Source organism: Rhizoctonia solani, chromosome 7 (genome assembly GCF_016906535.1).
Source record: "Rhizoctonia solani chromosome 7, complete sequence".
Lineage (NCBI taxonomy): Eukaryota > Fungi > Basidiomycota > Agaricomycetes > Cantharellales > Ceratobasidiaceae > Rhizoctonia > Rhizoctonia solani.
This window is the reverse complement of record NC_057376.1, coordinates 1,254,740-1,279,864: the sequence shown is the minus strand read 5'-3', so window position 1 is coordinate 1,279,864 and position 25,125 is coordinate 1,254,740. Positions and strand designations below refer to the sequence as shown.

The window sequence follows — 25,125 nt, the reverse complement described above, 5'->3', positions numbered from 1 at the left end:
GACCAATATATTTTATTCACTCAATCTAATCAAAGACCTAAAAGAATCGTCTACGGTACATCCTGGTATAGGTATAAGAGCTCTATGCAGGCGTATTCGAGATTTGGGATATCGTTCGGATGCCCATTCGTCGATTTCTGTTTGCCACTATCGTTGGAAGTCGAGTTTAGTCCTTCTTGAATTCTTCCCGACCACGGGCATCACTCTTGGTCCATATGCTTATGGAACGAGCCGGACAGCGGAATTCTGCCCAGCCTTCTTCTCCGATAGTTACTTCGCCGTCGTGCCAATTCAACAAGTCCGTCCACTTTTCGCCCGCATGATCTTTTCCGACGTCAAGGAATTTAGCGCTTGTGACAACTCAGTACATTAGCCTTAGAACGGAAAAGATAATGAAATGTATGCGTACCCTTCGTCGCCATTGCAAATCACTACTGCACAACCATCATGGTGTTCGTCACCGGCGCGAACCCATCTAGAAACTCTCGGCAATTAGTCGTTTGGATAATAGGTATCAAGTTTCACTGACCCAACACAATTAGCATGGTCCCAAACATCTCGCGTCTCTCCGTAACTAAAAAGCTTGCGAGCACGGATAATATCCGCGAGTTGGTTGACCGGCGGTTGTGGGTTGTCTCCGCCGCAACCATAAAGGTCTCCCCAGAATACACATCTGGGTAGAATGCGTTAATCGGGATCATCTTAGACATGCCAAATTACCTACGGGTAGCCATCTCCGCGGAGCAAGATGAGCGCGTACGCAAGCGGTTTGAACCACGGAGATACCCAGGACTCTAGGGCTTGACCTATCTGTGTATCGTGATTGTCCACAAGGGTACTACAGAAAAAGAGTTAATATGAGACGCTGATGGTGATTTGATCAACTGACACTGCATCCATAGGGCGGCTCTTGACTAAGGTACCACTGAAGATCTCACGCAGGTCAAAATTGTTCCCAGCTTCGCTTGCCTCCTTGAAGTTATAATGAAGTGGTGCATCAAAAACACTAAACTGTGTCCCAAGTTTATTCAGGTAGTTGTTGATGTCTTCAAGGCTGTCCTTCCAGAATTCTCCAACCGCGAACATCTAAATGATCAGGACAGTCAGATGCGAGTAATGAGCAGATCTCAGGTAACTACTTACGGACGATTTGTGGGTTTCAGCTCGCACATGTTTGACAAATTCAGCGATGAACACATCATCGATATGCTATTATTTTTCTAAGGTCCGAACACGCGCTTGACATATGTACTGGGCGCCACATACCTTGATTGCGTCGAAACGGAACCCAGCAGCTCCAATCTCATCGATAACCCATTTTCCCCAGGCAAGTAGGTCGTCATGGGCCTCAGGATGACGATGATCAATGTCAGCGCCCACTGGGGCGGATGTTCAATTGAGCTGATCCTTGGTGGTAGCACTTGAATTTTGGACTTACTTAGATAGTCATAGTTCCTATTCTCATGATCGACTCCCTGGGCCCAGTTCTTCCCATCGCCGTCAATTCGGAAGATCGCTTTCTTACCACCGTCATTATTATAGTCAACACCCTAATGGAGTTGTTAGATTTGAAACATTTATGGGCTACCCATACGGACTGTGAAGTGGTTAAACGTCCACTTGAGTTGACTGTATTTGCCGTTACGTCCAGGGAAATCAAAGGCGGTCCATCCCTAGACATAATTTATTGTAAGTTAATCGCGAGAGTAGGCTTAATTTTGGAACACTTGCCTCAATGTCGTACTTGTCTGTAATGTCGCGTGTACGATCATTTGGGTCGACCTCAGTTGCACGGAAACGTTCGGTACGGTCTGCACCAAATTTATGGTTGAGGACGGCATCGACATACCCGACGATCCCTATTGATACCATGATGAACCGTTACGATTATTGGCACCTGAACTCGCGAGCTTTTACCAACCATTCTCATGTGCATATCGCACAAGATCCACGAGCTCTTCCTTAGTGCCATAATTGGTTCGTTTTCCGCCCTTTTGGTCAAATTCGCCGAGGTCCCATACCTAATAAGGATCTTCATTAAACTAAAAGTAGAAGCTGCTGGACCAAAACAGGACTCACATCGTATATGTCATATCCCACTGAGTTCTGGCTAGATGCCTTGGTAGGGGGTGCTGTAAATTAATAGGTGCAGAGTCGATATATATGCTTATAATTACAAGGACAATATCGACTCACGCAGCCACATGGCGGTGACCCCCATGTCTGACAGCTCTTGGACACGATCCTTGAGCGTATTCCAGTGAACACCGCCACCTGGACTGTACCATTCAAAGGCTTGGACCTACCACAAGATTCAAATGTGTTCCTGAGAAAATAGAGGACAAACATATACGTACCATAGTGTAGTTCAAGTCCTGTTCCTTGGGACGTTTAGTCGAATACTCGATGTTCGCATGAGTAGCCATGATAGAGGGTAGTAGTAGTAGTGACGATGAGACGTTAGCGTGTATGGGTCTCTTTATATTGTGAATCAGGGGGTGCTCTGCACGTCATTTATGCCCCTTTGGTGGACTGTTCATGACGTCAGGGATAAGTGTCGAGGGCATGCCCATCTAAACGCCAGGCGTCAACTAGCTTAACTGAAAGTTGCTGAAATCGACTGTATAAAACGCTGGCACCCTGACTTCAAGAACCGTAAACGGTTTATATCTCATAATGATGACGACCAAGCGAATTCTATTAGATAATTCATAGCAAAAAGCGGAGATCTCATTCATCAAATCTGTGCGAAAGCCTAGTCTGCCCCATTCTCGACCAATTCACCGACAATTGTATACTTCCCAGTAAAGTGTTCAACCCACCCTAATATTGCGTACTTAGTACGATGATTTGACCTGTTTCAGCTTAAATGAAAGATTCATACCTTGCATGTTCGCTCTAGTAGTAAACATTAATATGGTATCGTTCCGCAAGGAATAAATATATACTTACACTTCTTCTCGCGTCAAATCCTCAAGCTTGTCAAGGGGCTGGTCAACCGGAGTTAACATATCTGTGCATTGGGTAAGTACGGGATTGCAAACACGAAAGCTCGTATACCTTCATCAAAGGACTGCTTGGCCATGCCTCGAGATGCATCGCGCCCAGCAAAGTTTCCGTACATACCATCTGTCGATATATTTAGAACGAGACCGAGTCAGTCGTACATGCACTATACCTGGACCGTAGAAATTCCTTCCGTTGGTTACATCGAATACTTTTCCATCAATAGCTAATAATATCTGACCACCATCACGGCCGCTGAAGGGCTGAAGGGATACGGGTGTATATTTTTTCCAGACGGTACAAGAAGGGTGCTTTGCTGGCTTCCAGTTGTATGATTCGTTGTATGAACTTGGAACGTCGCCTTGAGATTGCGAAGAAGCGGAGGATGAACGGAACAGGGAGGACAGTTGGTAGGATATTATCCCTAGTAAAACCACGTTAATTGGGTGCTCTTGGAGTGATGCAGTTAGTCCGCCGAAAGACATGGTGGTAACAAGTATCGAGGTTGAATTGTATAACCTTGACCGCATTTGTCATGCTTTATGTGTGGACGTAAGCTGCAATTCACATGACCCAAAGGTCAGACTCCTACAACGACAGGCACACACATTTGGAATTGGCTAGATGGCGGAATCTCGAATATTTAAGCGCATAGGAAAGGTGCTAATGCGTTCGTACAAGTTACGAATGCCGGGGAACTTGGATTTACCCGTGCGAGTTAGACCAGTATGCATTCTTGGTCTCCGCCAATCTATGAAACTCTGACCCCTACCCTCTCATTAGTGTTTTGTAGCTTTGACATTTGTTATTATGCTTCTCTTATCACTTCTAGGCTTTACGGACTTGGCTCATGAGATAATCAATGACAAGCTTGAACATTTTCTGGCACTCGGGACTGCAACAGCACTTTTCTACCTAATATTTGACGTCGAAGAGTAAGAGAAGACATCACAATGCTTAATACACACCTAACTAACCTTACCCTGACTCTAGAGACGCAAGGAGAATTTGGATTTGGAGACATTTTTGTGAGTATTTGTCTATGTAAGGCCTCTCAAGACCATGACTAAGTCCAGCCACCGACAGCAATAATCGCCACTCTTGTAATGTGTTTCTTATTTGGTGGGATTGTGAGCGAAATAGTCCAGTCGTTCTTCCCAGTAAGTGGTCTGCATTGGATGATAAAATACGGTCTGACAGGGTTTTTAGAACAAAACATTCCAAGCAGGCGACATTATGGTGAGCTGTTCATCGATTGTTTAGGTTATTGTGTAAAAATACATACTCTTTCATCGGTATAGGCCAACTTACTGGGATCAACCGTGGGATTGTACGGTAAGCACGTTAGTACCGTCCATTGTGGCCACTTACTCACACATGGTTACGGCAGTTGCTTACATGATCGAACGGCACCATCGTCACAGGCGAGAAATAGCTCGCTTGTATCAGCCTCTCAATGCGGGCGAGCCATCCCCGACCTCTTCAGAAGAAGACTTATCACTTCCTTTACACGCCAATCCATCCAAGTCAAACACAAAACCAAAAGGTGGCGCTCGAGTTGGAAATGTATGGGACCATCATTCCAGGGAGGAGCTTTTTGGGATCGGAGAGGACGACATGAGCGACAATGAAAACGGAAACAGGAGATGACTCTGTTGTCTTATTGATAGCATCCATCCACCAGCTTAGTGTGGTGATTGCGCTATTTATGTGTTTTGAGCACCTCTGTAGGATTACATACGTCTAATATAGTAAATATCCAACAATCCCTCTATAATGCCAAACGGAATAATAAACAGTACCGTGCACCAGAGTCCCAGACAGCAAAGATACTGGGCTCTTGACTAAATTGTACACCACAAGAATTGTGTCTGATAAACAGTGACGAATCAAAGGTATTACAATCAGAATTGGCACTGGATTACGGCTGACAAGTTGCAGTGCTTCCCCAGAAACTAAAAGAATACATTATGAACGCCCTCTCTAAGGTACAACAGAAGCCGGTAACAAAATCAATACAATCTTTTAGATCGTAATCTCCAGATACACTTTTATACAGATTTAGACGGCAGTAGCCTTGATAATGTCAGAAGCCTGTACAGAGGGTTAATCAAACTTGATACACGTATGAACGGAAAAAAAAAACGCTCACCTTCTCGGCGATCGCATAGACGGTAGATCTGATAGAGTGATATGGAGATCAGTTTGGAGTCGGGCCAAACTGCAAGATCAACTTACTGGATATGACAGCTCAAATGAATTGGAATGACACTTGCATCCACAACACGCAAGTTAGCCGTACCATATACTTTGAGCTGGGAGTCTACTACGCCACCGTCTTCAAAGGGGAGCATGGAGCAGGTTCCAATTGGGTGGTACACAGGCTCAAACTATCCTAGACTGTTAGACCCAGCATATACGGTTCCTTTGCACAGTTCGTACCTTGTTCTTCACATATTCTTTGACATCTTGATCAGCGGTCTCAGCTCCCATAGTCTCGCCGATCACACGAGGACCCATTGTGCCTGCCTTGCTCAGGCGTACAATGAAGCGGACAGCTGCCGCTAGGAGTTCGACGTCCGAGGCTGCGGACATGTACCTGGGATCAATCGCCGGCTTCGCCAGGGCGTCGCTGGAAACGACATGAGATGTTCCACGAGAGGCTGGATGCATTAACGCAGCCAAGAAGGATTGATAACGATGTCCGGGGGTCGGCCGTGTAACAGGATTTGGGAAAAAGCCCTTGGGGATAAAGTTAACATCTAGAACGATCTCTGGAAATGTCATGACGCACTGGGTAGTGGATAATCCTACATCGAATTTGTGCACGTCAGCGAATAGTTAACTTTGTATGTATATAAGTACCTACTCGGCTTGAGCTGGGGTATTTGTACCCGGAGCCATCCAGGCTTTCAGAAGACCATGCAGCTTCTTTTCGCCCTTGCTTGAGTAGCGCGCGCCTTCATCATCGAGGGAGACACGGACCCTCTGGGCCTCTGCCTCCTCAGCGAATGCATCAAGAGGCAAAAAACTGAAGGCCGAATGAGTGGACGCATACATGCCCTCCCCCTTGGTCTCACTAGCAATGATCACGTGTTAGTAAGACAATAACCAGGATGGCAATCCAGGCGCAGAACAATGAGGGATCGACATTCGACCAAACCATTCTTAGGAACAATAAACCTCATGCAGTGCGCATAAGTACGGAAGATTAAAAAAATACTTACAACTTCTCCCACTCGCGAGTGTGTGCCTCAGGTTCGTGGAGTACATCGAGGGTCTCATGGTCTGGTGTGACTTCGTACATCGTAGGTACGTACACATGGTCTTGCAAATTCTCGCCTACTCCATTCAGTTCAACTTGAACGGGAATACCAACAGATTCGAGAACGCGGCGTTGACCAATTCCTATTCATGAAGTCAATAACAAGACCCCTGTAGATCGCCCGGCGGCAAAGCTTACCCGAGAGCTCCAAAAGTTGGGGGCTCTGGAAGGTACCAGAGGACAAAATAACCTCACGCCTTGCCCTGGCGGTGTAGTCTGTTTCTTCGCCTTCGGGCCCGTGGACGAATTCAACCCCGGTCGCGAGGAAGAGGTCGCCCTGTTTGGAAAGTGCGACCTTGGTCGCGCGTGCACCAGTAACCAATATGAGGTTCTTGCGGTCCGCGTATGGCTCCCAATAGCCCTTAATTCCGAGTAAGTACGACATGAGGAACATATAGACCAGGTGTGCTTACTGTAACCGAGTAGGAACGAGTCGATTTGCCCGGAACAATCGCACATGCGGTCGTGGTAATTCCAACATTGTTTCCTCCATTCTGCGAAGGGGAACAGATGAAAAATGAATTCAATTCAGTAACGAAATATCGAGTTATTTTCGAATTGGTGAAATAGGAATGAGGGAATCATGGTAAACGTGCTTACTGGATCGACGTTTACGTCCACCCCAAGTGTCTTGTATGCGTCGAACAGTGGAAGATGGAGGTCGCTGAACCAACCAGGATACGAACGTGCAATCGGGCCGTCGGCTCCTGCAGGTGCAATCACTTCAGCACCATACTTCTTCGCCGTTCCTTCGGGCAATGCATGGGCCGTCTCGGATTTCGAGAAGTAGCGTTGGAACTCCTTGAAATTCCAGCCGGGATTACCGAGAGCCTCGAACGCTAGACACAAGCGAGTTTAGAGCAAGAGCAATCTGAAGGGACTTGGTCTTACATACCATCGTATTCTGCTTCAGAACCTCTAGCGTAGTAAAAGCGCTAAGTACCTGATCTGCAAGAAGGCGATATCTTCTGCTTACCTTCCCAAGGTCATGAAATTAAGCTAGGCAAAAAAAGGCGAATCAGTATCTATCGGCCAACGCGGTTCTAGACTAAATCAGCAGAGAAACTCACAGCAGACGATCCTCCAAGGACTTTGCCGCTACAATCATGGTTTAGACTTGACGAAATGACTACAATTTCTCCAACCCCAGCTCACCGTGGATGATAGATCAAGCGACCGTTCGCATCTTTTTGAGGAACCGTCAGGAATCCCCAGTCGTACGCTGGATTACCGATTGTGCGTCCGAAATATCCCGGAACATTGATGTTGGGTTCATCGGGCACGTATTCTCCGGCTTCGAGTACTCCGACACGGACCGTGGGATTTTCCGACAGACTAGACGCAAGCTTGTCAGTTAGTGGCTCGTAGAAGACGAGGAGAGCAGTCCAAATAATGCACGTTTACGGAAAATAGGTGCGAGCGAGTCGCGTATGGGGAAATAGTCAAAGTGTGGATGCAAACGGGAAGATAGGAAATTGAGCAAGTATGATGAAATATGGATGAGATGTGTGCGACACGCTCTGGCTTGGACAGATTCTCCCGATGACAAAACGAAGGGGATAAGACGTAAGTTGGAGTTGAGGCTGGGTACGATCGCTTTGCTCTCGACCAATGGGGCTGGATCCCCGATTGCGCAAGCAGAATTCGCGCGGACAACTGGAAATAGACCAAGGCACAGTACTCACCGAGCAGCAACGACGAGGCCTGGCCATCGCAAAGGAGGGTCACAAGGTAATAGGTTAGATTGTAATATTGGGCTATACTTGATCTGTGAGGTTTCTCACCTGCTGTTCCTCCCCCTGTAAACAAAGGAACAAACGTCATTTAGTGGACTTTCAGGGGACATGAGATATTTTAAGACTAACCAACAACAATATAGTCAAACTCGCTCGCAACAAAATCTTGAGGTCCTACGATGGGCATGATGACGGCGGCAAGAGCAGGTCAAAGGAGCGAGCAAGCACGGGTAGTATCTATCCGATAGAACAGAGGGAAGTCGCGACAGGAGGCTAAAAGAGTTCGAAGAACAAGGTCGGTGACTAGAGGTATGACAAGTAGGACGTATGCGAGGTCAGACGATTATTCGATTGGGTTTTATGAGCGAGCAAGGGGCGAGGCGAGGTCGAGTGGCAAAACTATCCACAAGTGGATCGACTCCAATTGATAGACAGGGGCCTGATTTTTATGATTGACGGTACAGATCCAAGGGTAAGTGTTTGTAAGGCTGAGTTTCATGTGTATCTTCTGATTTCCATTCCAATATTGGCTCCTAAAGTGTCCTGGATTGGTAGTTCCCATTGAGCCACGTTCTCTCCTTTCTTGTGTACCCCATCGGGATGAGGCTGTCGAGACCTGGGAATTCGAAGCCTGTGCCGGTTGACCTGTTCGGGTCCGACACTGGCATCAATTACTGTATTAAATCAAGGCTCGTCGAGGTGTTGTCAAGATCCAGACTAATTGAGAAACAGATGGGCTCTATTGGAAATGCGCATGGCAGGAGATGCTACCAGGCGGACTGCGCGAATTGTATGCACATGAAAAAATTCCGCCGCTCGGAGAGCGATAGAGTACGATACCATAATGATGATCTAGTAATAGAGATAGCCTATCGGGGTTACATTCAAGGAAGCTGCATTGCCGGAATCGCGATGATTGATGGTTGAGCGGGTGAAGCAAAGTATCCGCTACAATGGGGGTCGAGATCAAGTCATCGCTCTTCCCGATAGACCTAGAAGGGCCATAATGAACACTTGCATTCAGACGCGATATGCTTTCATTTGTTTCAAGAGAGCAGGGTTGTGGCTGACGAATATATCATTAGACTGGCCCATAAGCCCGTGCTACCGAAAACTACAAGCGAACGTGTGAATATATAAACATTGACGGGAAAGTACCCTGATGGTCATTCACGGGAAGAGAGAAGGAGCATGCGAAATCAGCCTCATCTACCAGTAGACTTGTTTTGTAAAAGAAGTTTCAATCGGTTTCAAGAACCGCATGATAGTGTGGATATTCACACTGGAAAGATTGGATAATGGCGTCCCGATTATGTAGGAAAATAATATCTGCGGAGAAATAGCACATGAAGTGCATGCACAGTATACATTTCCAGGCGAAGCATCTGAGATCCCGGCCATCAGCAACTGCTTTGCTCGCCGGCCGATAGAAGTCAATTCGTGTACTCCTTGATATAGTTGCAAAATGTAAATCTATACGCAATGAAGCTTCGAGCTTTCTGGTAATTGGAAGGCCGCTGAACATAATTTACACGCTCTCGTTGCTGACCACAATATTGCCAGTAAGTGGTGACGTTGGGATAATTTATCATACTTTCGTGAAATGGGAACTCCAGTGCTCCATGAGAAGCATTGCGCCAGTTTTCGAAGCGTTCCTGGAGCAACGGCTACCTTGAGCTCTTATGGGGTGGTTCCCTTAGTGGACGAGAATAGCAATTGCTGACCGACTCGATGGCGCAGAGCAGCAGCTGAATAACTGGGATCGGGTCCTCAACGCGCTAGGAACAGGTGGCCCAGAGCTGGAACGACGACGGGATACTAGGGTCGGATTGGAGGCATGGGGAGCCAGGCAGAAATGTACTAACTAGTTGTAAAGCGAGGTGGGCATCATGCTTACGACACGTGCAGGATAAGCGCTACCGGGTTGCAAATTTGTGCCGTAGGGTCAGACTAGACCGAATTTGAGCAGAGTGCGATTTATTTACCCCGGCTCTCAAACTTGATCCGCCATGTATTTGTCTTACAGTACTGCTCGCATTGCAAGGCCATCCCGGTATACATGATTGACTGGGTGGCTGTCACGATCTACAAGTTCATTGCTCACCGGGAAAGTTTAGGAATCCGGAGCACGATCAATAGTAGGGTCCTTGATATGCAGAACAAGTGATCCCAACGTGGGCGTATAGCCGGAAATCCTTTGCAAGCTGGAGATGGCAGGAGCCGTGTCAACAAACGATCGGGCAGTTGTTGCGTCAGCACTATCCCCGGTATATTTGAACGTTGTGTGCCCGTAATATCGTTCCTTTGAGCCCCCCTCCCCACCTGTGCCAGTCTTCTCGCTCCTTGTCTCCTCTGGTCACCAGGCGACTTCCCCTGCAACATTCGTGATCTACCGGAATCTGTAGAAGCGCATTCTTCAGGACATTCCCCGACCCAGAAAACCGACTTTCCTGGTTAGTTTCCTAGTCCGACCTGACAATCGCATCCCTACTAATAGCCTAGTCTCGGTTATGCTCTCCTAGTCGCTCTTTATAAATTCCACTCCACCTTCCATCCAGCACCCACCGTTGTCCCCGCCAACTCTCGCGAGCCCAGGTCGTACTGAAACCCCTTGAACATCATCATGTCATCAACGGTTATTCCAGGCGTCCCCGAGGACATTCAGTTGATGTATGTTATTTATATATTTGTCTACCGATAATCTCTAATACATTCATAGCACTGGGCCCTTGCTTCTTGGGTATCTTTTCAACTGGGGGCTGTTTGGTATCTTGGTTCTTCAAGTCTGTGAGTGCCTGGCTATCGATTATCTTCCACACAGGGCACTCATCTTGCGTTTAGATATTTATTACCTATCCTTTCCGAATGACAGTCGCGTAATCAAGAGCCTTGTTTATGGTCTCTTCTTTGTCGATTGTGTTCAAACTGCACTCACCACACACAACGCTTGGCATTTCCTCTCCAAAGGATGGGGCGATTTACGAGTTCTCTCGGACCCCGGTTGGTCTTGGATTGCAGTCCCTCTTTTGAGTGGAATCGGTGAGTCAGTGTTGCCTGAGCATCATCCAACCAGCTAACGGATTATCAGTATCCTCTACTGTTCAACTTTTCTTTGCCTGGCGTATTTGGGTGCTCAGCAAGTCTATACCGCTTGCTGGCTTGATTGTTGCCATTGCCATTGCGCAGGGTTTATGCGCAATGTACTCGGGTATCAAGGTACGCTTTGGTCACTCTCAATACCCTCGGAGCTTGATATTCGCTTCCTCCTGCTAGTTTGCTATCTGAACGACATCACTCAAATTGCTACGCTTTTCCCATCGGCTACAGTCTGGCTAGGAGGCTCTGCGCTGTGTGATTTCATTATCACAATATCCATGGTCACTTTCGTAAGTATTCATTCATCATTCGTGTGGCCTTCGCCCTCATTCCAACTGCCTATTCGGTAGCTCGCTCGTGCCTCGACTGGGTTCAGCCAGACCGATAGTGTGATAACCAAACTCATCCGAATGACCGTGGAGACCGGATTAGTCACGACTACGGCGGCTACGACCGACTCATCCTCTACCTCGTTTACCAGAAGAACAATCTTCACATGATTCCTGCCCTGGCCCTTGCCAAACTTTATACCAATACCCTCTTGGCAACGTTCAACTCTCGTTCGGTCGCGTTTGGGGGCTCAACGAGCCGAACGGATGCCGAACGATCAACCCAGTATGGCGGGAACGAGTGGCGCCGACCTACCCAGACCACTACCAAGGACAGAGTACAGATCACGACTGTGCGCGAGACTCATGCGGACGATACAGGCGTTCAGATGGTTGCACTTCCTCATCGAGACAGGAGCGGTGCGGGACAAGCGATGTGGACGAAGAAGACAACGTTTCCAAGCATACATTTGGTCTGGGCTCTGGACCTGATTCTTATCCATATCTGGGTAGCCAGAAAGATATCGAGGCCCAGCACTAATGCTTATCTCTTCGCCCTGGTATTTCGTGTTTATTCCTTTATTCCTTTTGAAGTTCACGGTATTGCTTGTTTTCGTTTCGTTTTCGTTTCTTTCCTTTATAGGGTTCGTGTAAGCTGTTTCGTGTTTCGGTGCCATCCATCTGGCCTTGTATAATATCACCACCACGCTCGTTTGCAACCATACCATTACTACACATACACCACAACCCATCATACTGAATGTAATATTCCTCCACCTTGGACCGCCCTGTTTCCAGTCGATGTCTAGCTTTTGTCATGCTATGTGCTCTTGTGCTTAGATAGTGTCAATAAAACCGCCTCGAGTGTAAACTCCATGGTCTTTTACGGGTTGCTATTTAGTCTCATATATCTTTGACACCTATTCTTAATCAATCGACCCTAAATTCCCTCTTGACATGATGTGCATATATCCTCCCCGTCATGTTGCCTGGGTCAAATTTATAATTAAGGTTCATGTCTCGACCGCGGCAGTATGTTTATGCTTGTTCCTGTGCGTCACGAAACAACAGCACGTTTCTTGTTGCGGGGGGGGGGGGATTTGTGGTACGTGGTGCGTTCGGTCCAACAAATGACCCGAGCCTCTCGATGGTGGGAAGTTCAAATGGCAGAGATATATATCAGTGGCAGCGTTTCAGAAATGGCGTCCAAACTACTTCTTACTTCGAGAACCCAGGTGACCACATGTGTATGGAGACTCACCTACCCATTTTTGATCGCCTGCGAGGTGATGGGCACTCGCGGCGCCCGCTTCGTTCATTGGCTATGATCGGTAATTTTAGAGAAGCACCCCATATCTTTTGGGATCAAGAACAAGGCGAGAATAAGTATTTGATTTGCCAAGCAGAAATTGCGTACATAGCGTTACATGATAGCGATGAAGAGAATATATACAAGGCCACCAAACCAAAAACAAGCACACAGTTGGAGCTACCAGATATAATACGCTGAAAACGAAAATAGAGGAAAGTACCAAAACGAAATGATTATTGAGAGTCCTTGTGTATCAGAAATCATTCAAGTAATTGACTGAAACGGAACCTGAGAGCAATATAGTTAGAAGGCGCGTTGAGACGAGCAAGTTTAATGGTGCATACCACACACTCCACGAGCCCAAACGCCAATCTTTCAGATCCTGCCTAGTCCATTTAGACCAGAGCTCAATCCATTGATACCGCCGCTCCCACTCCAAGACTTGCTGAGCTCATCTTCGCTTTGATCTTCCTTGTTCTTGTCCATACGTGAATGCAAAAAGCCAAGGACAAGCGGGAGCAAACTATTCTGTTGACAGATGGTAACCAAATCATGTCCCGTTCTTGGAGCACCCTTGGGAGTCGATGATGATTGAGTGCTTGATGCTAAACCTTCGCCGAATGCGAGCATCGAAGATCCTACACGGGTGTGGCCGGGCCGATGCGAGTTGGTAGTCGTGTTACGACCTTCCTCGGGAGCAATAAGTGTATCACGAAGGACTTGGACGGCTACAGCCTCGGCCGCTCGGCGTGCTTGGGTAGATAACGCTCCAACTGGGGCTACAGCAGCATCCGCCTCTACAGCACGAGCGATTTGTCTCCGCATGACACTCATCCATTGCTGGTGCACAAGACTTCCTTCGACACTGAACATATATTTGCGTGGCTGCTCTGTATGCCGTACGAACGAGACTTGAAATGTATTACGCATGAAGGCACGCTCGACGCTGAATTTGTTGCTCAATGGGAGACCAGTGTAAAGCGCTGCATTAGGTCCAGTGCGTGCCATGATCATTGACTTGGTACCAAACGAGTTTCCGACGACTTTGAATGTCTGTTCGTTCGAATCGGAAAAGTCAAGTACGCTAGGCTCGAAGGTAAGGTCTTGACCGTAGAGTCGAATGGTGAAGTCTGAATCAGGCTCAGGAATTCGAATGGTAATAGGTTCGGATGCAACACGACAAGTTAGTCGATCAGGTAGGCGTCCTGGAGAAATAATGACATTCTTCACGGGGGCATCCTCGCGCGGATCTAGGGCTTGATCAATACGTTGGTGTCTTACTGACGCGTAGATCCTCTCGAGAACTTCGTCAGGAACGAGCATTCTCACATCGCGCGTACGGAATGCGTCAATGAAGTCGCGAACGGAAATAGCACGGTTGGGAAAGCTGAATTGAGCATCGTAACCAGAGTGAAGCGCCGAGTTCAGTTGCATTATCGCCAAAACCAAGCGAATGGCCAAATCCTTGTCAAACGCTACGACTCCCGAGTTTGCTTCGAACCACCGAGTGGCAAATGTAGCGAGTAAGTAGTCGACCGAACCGGAGTCGGATGGTAATACAATCGAGAGCAAGAAAATCCTCAAAGCGTGGTCGATCCGGATGGTCGCAAAACCGAAGCGATCAATAAAATGCCGAAGGATTGCCTTGGAGCTTCTGTGAGCCAGAACTAGACCAAGTTGTACCCGGTCAAGCTCAGTGGTTTGAAATAAGAGCTGAGCGACAGTAGCAGGCTCGTTTTGGAGCTTAGCCTTTTCTTGGAGAGACGCAACGGCGTGGATTCCATCCTTTGCGAACTTCTGTGCAAACAACTTCATCGCCGGTTGGGGTTCAGCATCTGAAGAAGAAACCAGAGGTGTATGCTCATCACGGATAGAGTGGAGATGAAGTTTGTGCAGTTCAATCACACTCCGAATGACCAAAGTGCGTTCGAGCGAAGGTTTGTGCGCATCGCGAGCCGAATCGTCCTCCAGGATGAGGGGCTTGGCAATAACTAATAGATCCGTGAATAAGAACAAGTACCGGTCTTTGACAGTATTCTGATTGACGACTTGCAACACCGGGCTCATGAGCAACAGTTTGCGAGGTGGGTCGTCAAGTTGCACGGGCCGGGACTGAGAGTCGGACGAGAGTAGTGCCTCTACTTGAGCCATAACGTAATCAAGCTTGAGCAAGGGTTTAGTAGGCTTGGAATTGCGGGGTGAACCAGCGGGGGATAGTGTGGTCGAAAAAGATAAAGAATGTGTGCTCGCTGGAGAAGGAGTTACTTCCGACGGCGACAAGCTGCGGCCTGCGAACGGATCGCGGATAACTCCATCCGATTTGTTTCCGAGCTACCAGTTTGGTGTTCCAGAGGTGGGCGTTGTTTGGCATTGGACCCACGGGTAGAGCCGTTCTCGGACAATCGCATGCGACCGGTGATGACATCAGTGAGAGAGGCCTTGCGATTGCGCGCTGGTTTGTTGTTCCCCCCACTAGTGGGTTGAAATACTTTGAGCCATTTTTTGACTCCGTCCCGAGTGTGGGGAAGCCCTTTTGCCGGTGTTGCATCACTTGCCCGGATGTCAAGATATTCTTGCTTTGGGGGACAGCGCCTGTATTTTGGAAGCGCGAAAGTAAGCGGCTATCCGAATGTTGGTGGGTCAAACGGCGCTCCACTTCACGCTCGGGACTTGGAGTCGCACTGTTTGAGAACTGCTCAACATTGTCAAGATTGTTCGATACCGACTGCCCCCGTTCTCGAAGCTTTCGCTCTCGTTCGGCCTCAAGCTTATGGATCCCAGGGAATGCATGAAGTTTGTTGTCCGCCAATCTTGGGTCTGTTGATAACACGGGCGGAAGAGGGGATACACCACCGTGCATATGATTTGTCAGAGACATAACGGAAGCACCAGGATGAGAGTTCTGCCCGGCGGTATGATGGGACCCCTGCGAATGGGTTCCGTCCGTCTTGCCGCTTGTTGCACTGGCTGCGCTCTCCCGGTTCACCGAGTCCTCACGTTTCCCGGTGACAATGCTGTTAGAACGCGATCGCCTTCCTTCTGCTCGACTTGCGCTCCGACTGAGACTGCCAAAGCTGGTCATAACCTTTTGGGACCACCCACGGCCCACACTCCCGTCTTTTTTGCCGCGTTTAGATGACTGAGGAGCAGGCAGGTCGCTATCGGGGACGTCTTCCCAGTCAGTAAATGATGGATTTTGTGAAGCCGAAGTCGTTTGTTGGTTTTGGCTCGACGAGTGTCCGGATGTGGTAGATGATGCGCCCGCCGGGAAACCAAGGTTGGAGGAGAGCGAAGCGCTGCTACCGTGAGGATCCAGTTGGGGAGAGTTAGGGAATAAGGTGGTAGTGGGTGGAGTTGAGGGTAGGAGCGCCGACAGTTCAACCTGCGGAGATGACATGTCCACCGTGCTTGGTCTGGAAATCCACGAAGCATGCGATGGCTTGGGAGGATGGTAGGCAGGGAATGGGGGTTGAACCTCACGGTCTGTTTCACCATCGTTGTCTTCGTCTTCATCCAATTCAACGTGCTTCGCATAGTCAGGAACGCCATTCCCGAGAGATGAGTCTAAGAATAATAATACATTTGATTCTTCCCTGTTTACCTGAAATTATTGAACGTACCACTCTTCCCCATTCCATTCTTCTCAAACGCCTCGATCAAGGTTCGGCGCGCCTTGGCTCGGGGAGACTCAGGGTAAACAACCTGTTCTTGCTCGCCTTCGTATTCTTGATCCTCTACCTCCTCTAAGACTCTTGTAGCAGGGCTATTACCCTCTTTGTGATACTGACTGATAGTCACAGGGAAGGCATCGGTCCTAAACGAGCTCAAGGTTCCTTGGTCGCTCATAAAAACGGGAATGGATGTGCCGGAATGTACAGATGTGTCTGAAATATGGTGCGGGAAGCGTGGCTGAGGTGTTGTGGAGGCAGGAGTCGGCAATGTAGGGTGAGTCGGTACATTAGCCTCAGGGGTTTCATCATCTTCCTCTTCCACAAGGGGTGGGCGGTGAGCGCTAGGTGCTCGGGACAACGGCCCACCCGCCAGTTTCTGCAGAGCTTTTTCACGCTCCCTGAGGCTGCGTTGACGTTGCAACTCTGTCACCCTTTCGTCATCGTCGTCATCGTCGTCTTTTTGCACAGGCAAGACATGAGTATTTGGCGAATAAGTCGTGGATGTAGCTCGTTGAGGAGCAACTGCCTGAGAGTCTTCCCGGTCGTCCACAACAGGGACAACTCCATTACGGCTTCTTCTTCGATGCGAGCGTTTGCCGCGCTTTCCCTGCGTCGGAGTGCCGGGATTTGATGAGGTTCCACCGTCTGGAGTTTGTGCGCCCCCTCGCCCACCTGGTGTAGGAGATCTGACCCCAGGGGTATTGGCACGAGCAATATTTCCAGGAGTGTTTGGTCGCACCCCATTCGCAGTCCCTGGCGTAATCGGTTTGCCTCCAAACGGCGTTGCTCGACCATGCATGAGGACTGTATCCTCCGCCCCGCTTGTCTGATCCCCGTCTCCGCGCTCCTTATCCACTCGTCCGACCAGTTTCTTCATCATGACTTGACGCACAACATTTCTGTCGCCAATAGGGGTTCCTGCGGTCGTATTACTTCTCCCCAGTCCCGGTGTGTTTGCTCGAGAGAGCGCAGACGGTGTGTTGACTCGTGAAGGTGGAAGTGGGATTTGATATTCTTCACCCTGCTGCTCCATCCTTTCCTTCGCGCTTTTTGACCTGAACAGATGTGCGCCGAGCCTGTCTCTGATATGATCGAGTGATGGCACACCCGGATTGAGCATCATAGGGGTTGTGGGTGAAATTGGCGTTTGGAATATGGGTGATCCTAGCAAGTTAGGTGTTGGGCTACGTGAGGCTGAACGGGCTTGGATTTGTTGCTGAAGAGCGGCCAGAGGTGGGGTACGAGCAGCATTGAGCATAGCGGCTGAGAGGGCCAACTCTAGTGCCGGAGACTGCGCGCGCGAGCCCGGGAGAGGATGCGGTGTCATTGAGGACATGGGCGTAGAATATACGAGTGGTGAATAATATGGGCCAAGCGCATCGGGACCCAGGTCAGGTAAAGGGGGGTGATCGTCTGTGGATGAGCTCATCTGTGCTTCCTCTTCCAATTGTTTGAGTTGCTGCGCAATACGTTTACGTTCGAGAGAGCGGGATCTGGATCGTGACCGCGAGCGAGTGCGTTTTCGTGGGGGAGGTGCAGGGTGAAGTTGGGGAACCGACTGTTCATTGGTTGTGGGTATGACGAGCGGTGGTGGACGTGAGTTGGCAACAACAGCAGGATCATCTTCTGTCCAATCTTCTCCGTCTTCCGAACCCGGTGACTTGGGCATTGGGATTGTCGACTTTTGTGTCTCGATTTTCCCTCCGGTCGTCGCACTTCGTTGGAGTCCAGTAGATGGGGTCTCTTTTGGGGTATCGCCCGGCCTGATAGTCCTCAGCGAATCTGTGCGGCCATAGACGCCGACGTTGGGAGTAGGCTCGCTGACAGCTCCTGACTCGCCCTCGGTTTCTGTGTCAGGCTCATGACCGACCGCATGTGCTGCTCTTCTACGCTCGACGTCGGGATCGTCACTGTGTGGAATAACACGTTCACCTTCGCTAACACCCTCGGAATGCATTGGCATCGGAGGTCGACGGCCATCCTTCATTCGAGGAAGTGAGGCTGCACGCTTCAGTTTAGCAACCATATCTGCTCGGAGTGCGGCCGACCCTGGTGGGGGTGGAGGAGACCGTGCACGATCCATGTGTTCGGTATCCTCAGAAATGCATGGAGCTATGAGAGTCAGTACAGGATGAAGAATCGAGGCAACGACTTACCTGTAATAAGCACGAGTTTATCTTATCGCACGCCTGTTTTGCTATGTGCAATGTGCGTCTGCCGCGCGTTTGAGATTGGATATCGCAATACCGAGTGCTGCCAACTCACCCGCGAAGCAAAATAGACAGGTATTATAATGGCTGCTAAATTTTAAACGCCTATATTTTATTAAAAGTGGGGCTCTTTCTCACCTCTAAGAAGATAACACCAAGAAATCAGACGTATTAGATGGGTAGGTAGGATGAGGTAGGAGGCAGCAGCTGGTTGGATTCGAGAAGTTGGATCCCGGTAAATCAAATCGAGGCCCTAGCCGCCCTGTGGAAATCACAAACGTCTTCGGCCCACGTCTCAACCACCAGCGTTGCCGACTTCTCAGTAATGCATACACAAGGGTGTATCTTCCATTGTCTTGCTACTATGCGTATGATCTGATGCGCCCTGTTGGACCATGATTATATTGTTGATGGGTCCAATTTTATTAGACGGCTATGATATTACCATTAATTGACAACTACAACAGTAGCATGGCCATGGCACTCGGGACACGTTTGTACATGATATCTCTATTTTAATTCATATGCTGTAAACCTTGGTAGTCAAGGAATCCGTTGGATGAATGGGCGCTTAGGCACGAGGCCCTTTTTGTATGCGTTCCTGGACGCACCCTACACCATGGCTTCGAGCTCATTCAATACACTGTTCGCAATAAGGCGATGGACTCTCTCCGTAATGTGTCCCGAATCTGTGAAACATACCGTTCGGACCGACACTAAAAGACAAACGAGGTTTGAACTTACCGTACCAAAAGTACCCCGGATCCGAGCACCGACAGAACCTAAATGAATGTAAACAAAGTTTGAACCGACTGGCCAACCATGGCGCATCTTACCCTGTAGTATTCGTAAACCCAAACTGACGTGCGTTGTCCAGCGCTTCATCCATCAGCATGTTCGTGTCGAACAGTACTACAGATGTATCGTTCCTGGATGATTTAAATGCATTGACTCTTTGTTCGAGGAGAATGTTGAAATTCTTGACTTGGGCAATTTGGTTTCCTACGTCAGGTCTGCCCAGAGAACCCGGAGAGCGATCCCGAGTTGGAACATTAAGGAACAAGAACGATCGTATTCCGGTGTCGTAGACTTGCTCCTGTGTGCGCCTTAAGTCAATATACCGAAGCCAAGATATATTAGGACCCTACCACAGTTCTAAAGTAAGAGTCCATTTCCCTATTCCAAAACGCCATCCAGTCCGTTATCTGAGTCTCGGTTATTATGCTTACATTCCTTGAAATAGGTAAATCTCTACTGACATTCGTCCATCCTTTCACATCCGAAGTATCATTAATACCAATAAAGAATGCGGCCAATGAGTCGTTTCCCGGCGCCTCAATTAATTTTCTTTCCGAGCCTGCAGCCATTGCCCAACCTGGTCAGTCAAAGGGACTACCCATTCGGTGTGTGGTGTTATGCTATATCAACTATCGGTCTATGGCTATATTTCGATAAATTTCGTCCCACTCACATGGCTGGGTCGATGGCTGCTCCCGCGAACGCAAAATTCCACAAGGCGCGCGGGCACTCAGACGGGCGACCCCTATAGCAGCCGGTGATGATTTCAATCTACAAACTTCAGTCAGAATAAACATATTCGTAATTGTGCAACTTCTTAGAACAAACCCAATTGGCCCCGTCAGAGCTCGTCTATCAACAAGATCGTCCCTGGTGAGTTTGAGAGTATTAACCAGACGGGAGCAACCGTACCCTATTATATATGATCTCGCTTGTTTGAACCTGTCCTGGCGTAACAGTCAAGTTGAGCCTGTCTCCAAAGAAACTGTTTTCTCCGAGTCAGTTGAACGAATCATTGTGATGAATGAAAAAACTTGCCTGAAATTGGTATGTCCCATAGTCCCAGCTACAAATGTATAACTGTCCCCAAAGGCCAATACATGCTTTGTCTCAGACCATTTCACAGCTTCTGTCGAACAGCTAGTGCTAATATCGACAAGACGTCAAGGAGATGCATGATCACAGAGGTATGATCCGATGACAACATAATAGATGCTTTTATAAGTGGGCAACCCGGAGGTAAGACTAGAAAAGGATATCATTGTACATATTCCAGGGCACAGAACCATCGAATGCCATGTCATTCTGGCGGACCTCACGGGTCACCTGACGTTAATTGGTCGTCGCGTTTCGCTTCTTAAGATACCAATATGGTCATAATGCTAACATATATATTCCCAAAAGTGTGTCAATGTATCAACGCTCACTGAATCAGGCCGCAAAAGCATGTATTTTACTTGTGTGTGCTAATTATACAGTAAAGGGCAGCATTTACTAAACTAAACTTGGTCAAGAACACTAGGGACTGGAGTGTCCAAGTGTCCATACGGATTTTGGTTCTTGTTGTTCACTGCAACATTGACTCGGTGATCCTCGTATGACCATATGAGCCATAATAAAAAAAAACCTGGCCTACAGCTAACAAACATCCGTCAACGCGATAGTAACACGAGAGGGGGAGATTACTGAGGCCTGTCATGTGCGCGTACCCCAACAGACTGCGGTATGTGTGTTGACACAGATCATACTTCTGGGGTGGGGGTTAGCCCCACATAGTTAAGGTTACGAGTGCATATGCACCTAGGTCAGCCAATGCTGGCCAACGAAATTCCTCAACGGCTGTTTGTTTCATAACAAACAGCTTTGGATAGAGCATAATCTCGCGGAGTTGCTAAGGAACTCTGGCTCAAAAAATGGTGATCCTGAAAATTATTTTTGTGAGCTTGTAGCAACTGATCATGGTAGTGCTAGTAGAACTTACAAAATTTGATGAGCCAGCTTGTGGCAGGAAAAAGCACCTCTCCCGACAAATTTCCAGCATTAGCACTGTCCTGGAGTTAATAGCTAGTTAGCTCTGCAGCAAGAAGAATCACATGTGCACAGTGAAGGTAAACCAAGGATCTAATTTTATTTGTGACCCGAGACGGGGGCATTGAAATTAGACCGAATGACTTCGATGAGCAGAGAATTGATAATCTATTGATTGTATCTTTGAGGGCCATATATACTCACCGATCGGAGCTTAATATGCAGTAAAGAGGAAAGCTGTATAAATGCACATGAGTCTTGGATCTCAAATTGATGATACCTTCGGTATTCTATACACGCATGTAAAAGTAAATTGTTGTGAGGACTCGCGTATATAACAAGAGGCCTGAATCAGTATTGAACTAGAGCTAAAACAAAAAGAAACTAGTGTAATCAGGACTACGACCACTGACTGTTCCATAGCTATATTTTCTACATCATCTTCTCAAGTTCACTGAGAACGCCATCTGCAATCAGGCGGTGAAACTTCTCCGTAGGGTGGTACGGATCTATTAATACATCAACCAATTGTCAAAAGAGCAGGCAGAATCAATTGCAAGGCTTACCGCGCCAGAAATATTCGGGATCAGAACATCCACAGAATCTATGGTAAGCATATTTCAATCAATAAAATAATATTATAACTTAAAGAGACCCGGCTTACCCTGTGGTATTCGCGAACCCAAACTGGCTCGGACTGTCTAGCACCTGGCCATCAATTTGTTGATGTCAAAGGATGCTATTGACACATCACGTTTGGATGCTTTGAACTCCTCGATCCTTTTTTCTAGGAGAGAGTTGAATGTCCGAACCTGTGCTGCGTGGTTTGCTACATTTGGGTTTCCCACCAGCCCAGGCGCACGATCTAGATTTGGGACATTAAGGAATACAAATAATCGTAGACCCGTATGATAAACTTGGTTCTGTAGGTCACTTAGTCAACGCATATAAACCGAAATCAGCTGTACTTGCCACAACTTCAAAGTACGAATCCAAGGCTCCATTCCAGAATGTATCCCATTCCGTAACCTGTGCCATAGAATGTCACATATGATCAAAAAGAGCGAATTCACTACCCACATTTTTCCACGGTGTTGCCCCAAGCATGTCGTTAATACCAATAAAAAAGGCAGCAAGCGAGTTGTCTCCTGGTGCCTCAAGTAAGTTGTCATTCCTGGCCTGCACCCACTGGCCACCTTGGTCCGTCAATGGGATTATCCATTCAGCTTCGAGAGCTACGCTATATAGACCATTAGCCTTGACGATCAATTCTTTCTCCACCCATGGACGAACATGTCTGGATCGATAGTTGCTCCCCCAAAAGCAAAATCCCATAAAGTGCGTGGGCACTCAGATGGACGACCTTGATAACACCCAGTAATCATTTGGATCTACCATCGAGTTAACTCCATCGGTACCTATACAATCATATTACTCACCCAATTAGCACCTCCAGAGCTTGTCTGAAATGGCCTAACGTTAGCCGTACTCTCAAATAATGGCCTGTAGCCCACTCACCCCATTGGAAATGATATCTCCACTCTGAACCTGCGCCCCCGTCACATTCAAGTTAAGTCTGTCCCCGAAAAAACTGTTATCGGTGGTGAGTCTAGCGTACTGACAAACATATATGCCTAAACTCAACGAGTAACCAGGGAATCCCATTGTTCCGGCCGAAGATGTGTAACTATCCCCAAAGGCCAAAACCGTCTTGGTTTCAGACCACTTCGAGGCGCCTACAAGTGCGGCTGCTGCCAAGTTCGAGAAAAAAATGGAGAAATGCATGGCTCAGGATAATGGCTGAAATGGTTGGGAACATAAGCTTTTATATGGCAGGAAGTCCTGAGTGGAAATCGCCGGTGGGCGAGTAATTTCGTTTCATATTTGGTCATCGCGTGGCGCTCACTAGGTGGTGTAGCGTATGGGTAACATGTTTCCCCTAAATGTATTGCAATGAAAGTATAGATGGCGGTAAATCAATTTTTCGTAGAACCACAGCATACGTATTGACTTTTCTCCGCCACAAATTCTTTCCACTAACGTACAACGAGTCTACTTTGCCCTTTGAAGTGTTTCGATTACTCCATCCGCTATTAAACGATGCACCGGCTCGGTAACGTGCCCCGCATCTACCACCACATCTTAATTTACCTACTTGATGCAAAGACTCTATCAACTTACTATACCAAAAGTATCCAGGAGCGGAACACTGACAATATCTACTCATTAAGTTATTATTAGTCTCACGATTGAAACCATTGGTGTGGGCCAATTAGCCTACCCGGTGGTGTTAGTGAAGCCATAGGCAGCTGCGTTGTCTAGTATATCAGCGAAGAGCTTATTGGTGTCAAAAAGGATAGCTGATACATCCTTATTCGAAGCTTTGAAAGCTACGTGCTGGGCAAGAAGGGAGTTGAATGTCGCAATCTGTGGGTTACTTCCAGATGTGGGTCGGTCCGGTACGTTCAGGAACAAAAAATGCCTAAGGCCAGTATCGTAAACTTGGTCCTGCGGAGATAAAAATGTTCAATTTAAACCTTTTCACAACAAAAATGCTTGGTGGCTCACCACGACTCTGAAGTAAGAATTCATTTCGGCTTTCCAAAACGCTGACCAGTCTGTAATCTACAGCCAGGCCCGTTAGAATTAGATGAATATGATATAGTCAGGCTTACATTCGTCCAACCGTTCACATCTCCCGTATCATTGATCCCAATAAAGAACGCTGCTAGCGAACTCTTGGTGGGTACTCGAATGAGATCGCTCTTCCAAGCCTGTACCCATTGGTCCGCCTGCTCAGTCATGTCAACCGTGTAGTTGTGATGCAATGGTAGGCTGAACGGTTCAATCGTTAACTATCAAATGATCGGGTAGACTCGTCATCTCACATAGCGGGTCAATATCAGCCCCAGCGAAGGCAAAATTCCATAGTGTGCGTGGGCATTTGGACGGGAGACCGGCGTAGCAGTTTGTAATCATTTCAACCTAAGTCCTATTGGAATTCGATAAAACATAAAACAAAGTAGTAACTTGCCCAATTCGCTCCCCCAGAGCTCGTCTAATGTTAGATCAGTTTCTTCGCTCAACGTTAACCTGGTGCATAAATTATTACGCACTGCATTACCAACGATTTCATTATTGAGCACTTGATCTCTTGTTATCGTCAAGTTGAATCGGTCCCCGAAAAAACTGCCATACCAAATTGATTAATTAATTGCGATCTAACTTACTAGAGTAATAAGAGAGATACCTATAGCCGGGATGACCCATCGTTCCCTGCGCAAATGTGTAGCTATCCCCAAAAGCTAAAACAGTCTTGATATGGGACCATTCGAAAGCTGATACCGCGGTGCCAAGAGACGCAGTTATGAAGCCCCGAGAGATACGCATGGCAAAAAGGAAACCCTTTTCAGTAGCAGAGAAACTATTCTTATATACGAGTCTAATTGAACGGCCCGGTACACGGAATTCTGACCAAAAGAGGATGATAAATCCATTTCAACGGATCTAAAATAGAAAGGAAGTCTATCGGCCTTGATCGTATAAACTTGATAATGCTAGGGGTTCTAATTACTACCATGCCAAGCGAATTAGTCATATAACGCTAAGGGAAG

The 25,125-nt window shown here is 47.7% G+C and overlaps 6 protein-coding genes across 6 annotated transcripts; 2 read left to right on the top strand and 4 right to left on the bottom strand.

Moving 5' to 3' along the window:
• Positions 1-166: 166 nt before the first annotated feature.
• On the bottom strand, positions 167-2,426 carry RhiXN_06576 (alpha-amylase; the record flags this gene model as incomplete). The annotated part of the gene is made up of 14 exons (XM_043326392.1): positions 167-350; positions 410-475; positions 530-673; positions 725-838; positions 890-1,086; positions 1,144-1,209; positions 1,267-1,379; positions 1,439-1,550; positions 1,599-1,673; positions 1,726-1,859; positions 1,922-2,021; positions 2,080-2,132; positions 2,197-2,302; positions 2,358-2,426. The coding sequence occupies 14 exons, from the start codon at positions 2,424-2,426 to the stop codon at positions 167-169; spliced, it is 1,533 nt and encodes a 510-aa protein (XP_043181824.1).
• Positions 2,427-2,755: 329 nt separating this feature from the next.
• RhiXN_06575 (cytochrome b5) lies at positions 2,756-3,491 on the bottom strand (the record flags this gene model as incomplete). Its single annotated transcript, XM_043326391.1, has 5 exons — positions 2,756-2,823; positions 2,885-2,898; positions 2,953-3,013; positions 3,061-3,129; positions 3,179-3,491. The coding sequence occupies 5 exons, from the start codon at positions 3,489-3,491 to the stop codon at positions 2,756-2,758; spliced, it is 525 nt and encodes a 174-aa protein (XP_043181823.1).
• A 202-nt stretch (positions 3,492-3,693) lies between these two features.
• RhiXN_06574 (uncharacterized protein) lies at positions 3,694-4,656 on the top strand (the record flags this gene model as incomplete). Its single annotated transcript, XM_043326390.1, has 7 exons — positions 3,694-3,732; positions 3,790-3,941; positions 4,000-4,034; positions 4,093-4,166; positions 4,216-4,245; positions 4,308-4,341; positions 4,397-4,656. The coding sequence occupies 7 exons, from the start codon at positions 3,694-3,696 to the stop codon at positions 4,654-4,656; spliced, it is 624 nt and encodes a 207-aa protein (XP_043181822.1).
• Positions 4,657-5,067: 411 nt separating this feature from the next.
• Positions 5,068-8,254, bottom strand: RhiXN_06573 (GMC oxidoreductase; the record flags this gene model as incomplete). The annotated part of the gene is made up of 17 exons (XM_043326389.1): positions 5,068-5,100; positions 5,159-5,186; positions 5,245-5,396; positions 5,449-5,748; positions 5,801-5,816; positions 5,876-6,085; positions 6,234-6,414; positions 6,470-6,692; positions 6,745-6,825; positions 6,932-7,170; positions 7,227-7,249; positions 7,308-7,330; positions 7,402-7,429; positions 7,487-7,666; positions 8,017-8,035; positions 8,116-8,130; positions 8,197-8,254. 17 exons carry the CDS (start codon positions 8,252-8,254, stop codon positions 5,068-5,070), a joined length of 1,809 nt encoding a protein of 602 aa, XP_043181821.1.
• Positions 8,255-10,690: 2,436 nt separating this feature from the next.
• Positions 10,691-12,033, top strand: RhiXN_06572 (uncharacterized protein; the record flags this gene model as incomplete). The annotated part of the gene is made up of 8 exons (XM_043326388.1): positions 10,691-10,737; positions 10,787-10,854; positions 10,909-11,106; positions 11,156-11,275; positions 11,341-11,453; positions 11,514-11,594; positions 11,645-11,884; positions 11,908-12,033. 8 exons carry the CDS (start codon positions 10,691-10,693, stop codon positions 12,031-12,033), a joined length of 993 nt encoding a protein of 330 aa, XP_043181820.1.
• Positions 12,034-13,179: 1,146 nt separating this feature from the next.
• On the bottom strand, positions 13,180-24,315 carry RhiXN_06571 (Sec7 guanine nucleotide exchange factor; the record flags this gene model as incomplete). Its single annotated transcript, XM_043326387.1, has 22 exons — positions 13,180-15,092; positions 15,140-15,425; positions 15,461-16,368; positions 16,425-18,587; positions 19,430-19,467; positions 19,522-19,781; positions 19,834-19,890; positions 19,945-20,042; positions 20,157-20,254; positions 20,312-20,353; positions 21,948-22,020; positions 22,078-22,115; positions 22,176-22,212; positions 22,266-22,376; positions 22,465-22,540; positions 22,592-22,751; positions 22,805-22,902; positions 22,951-22,974; positions 23,030-23,102; positions 23,793-24,019; positions 24,080-24,136; positions 24,187-24,315. The coding sequence occupies 22 exons, from the start codon at positions 24,313-24,315 to the stop codon at positions 13,180-13,182; spliced, it is 6,966 nt and encodes a 2,321-aa protein (XP_043181819.1).
• Positions 24,316-25,125: the final 810 nt, after the last annotated feature.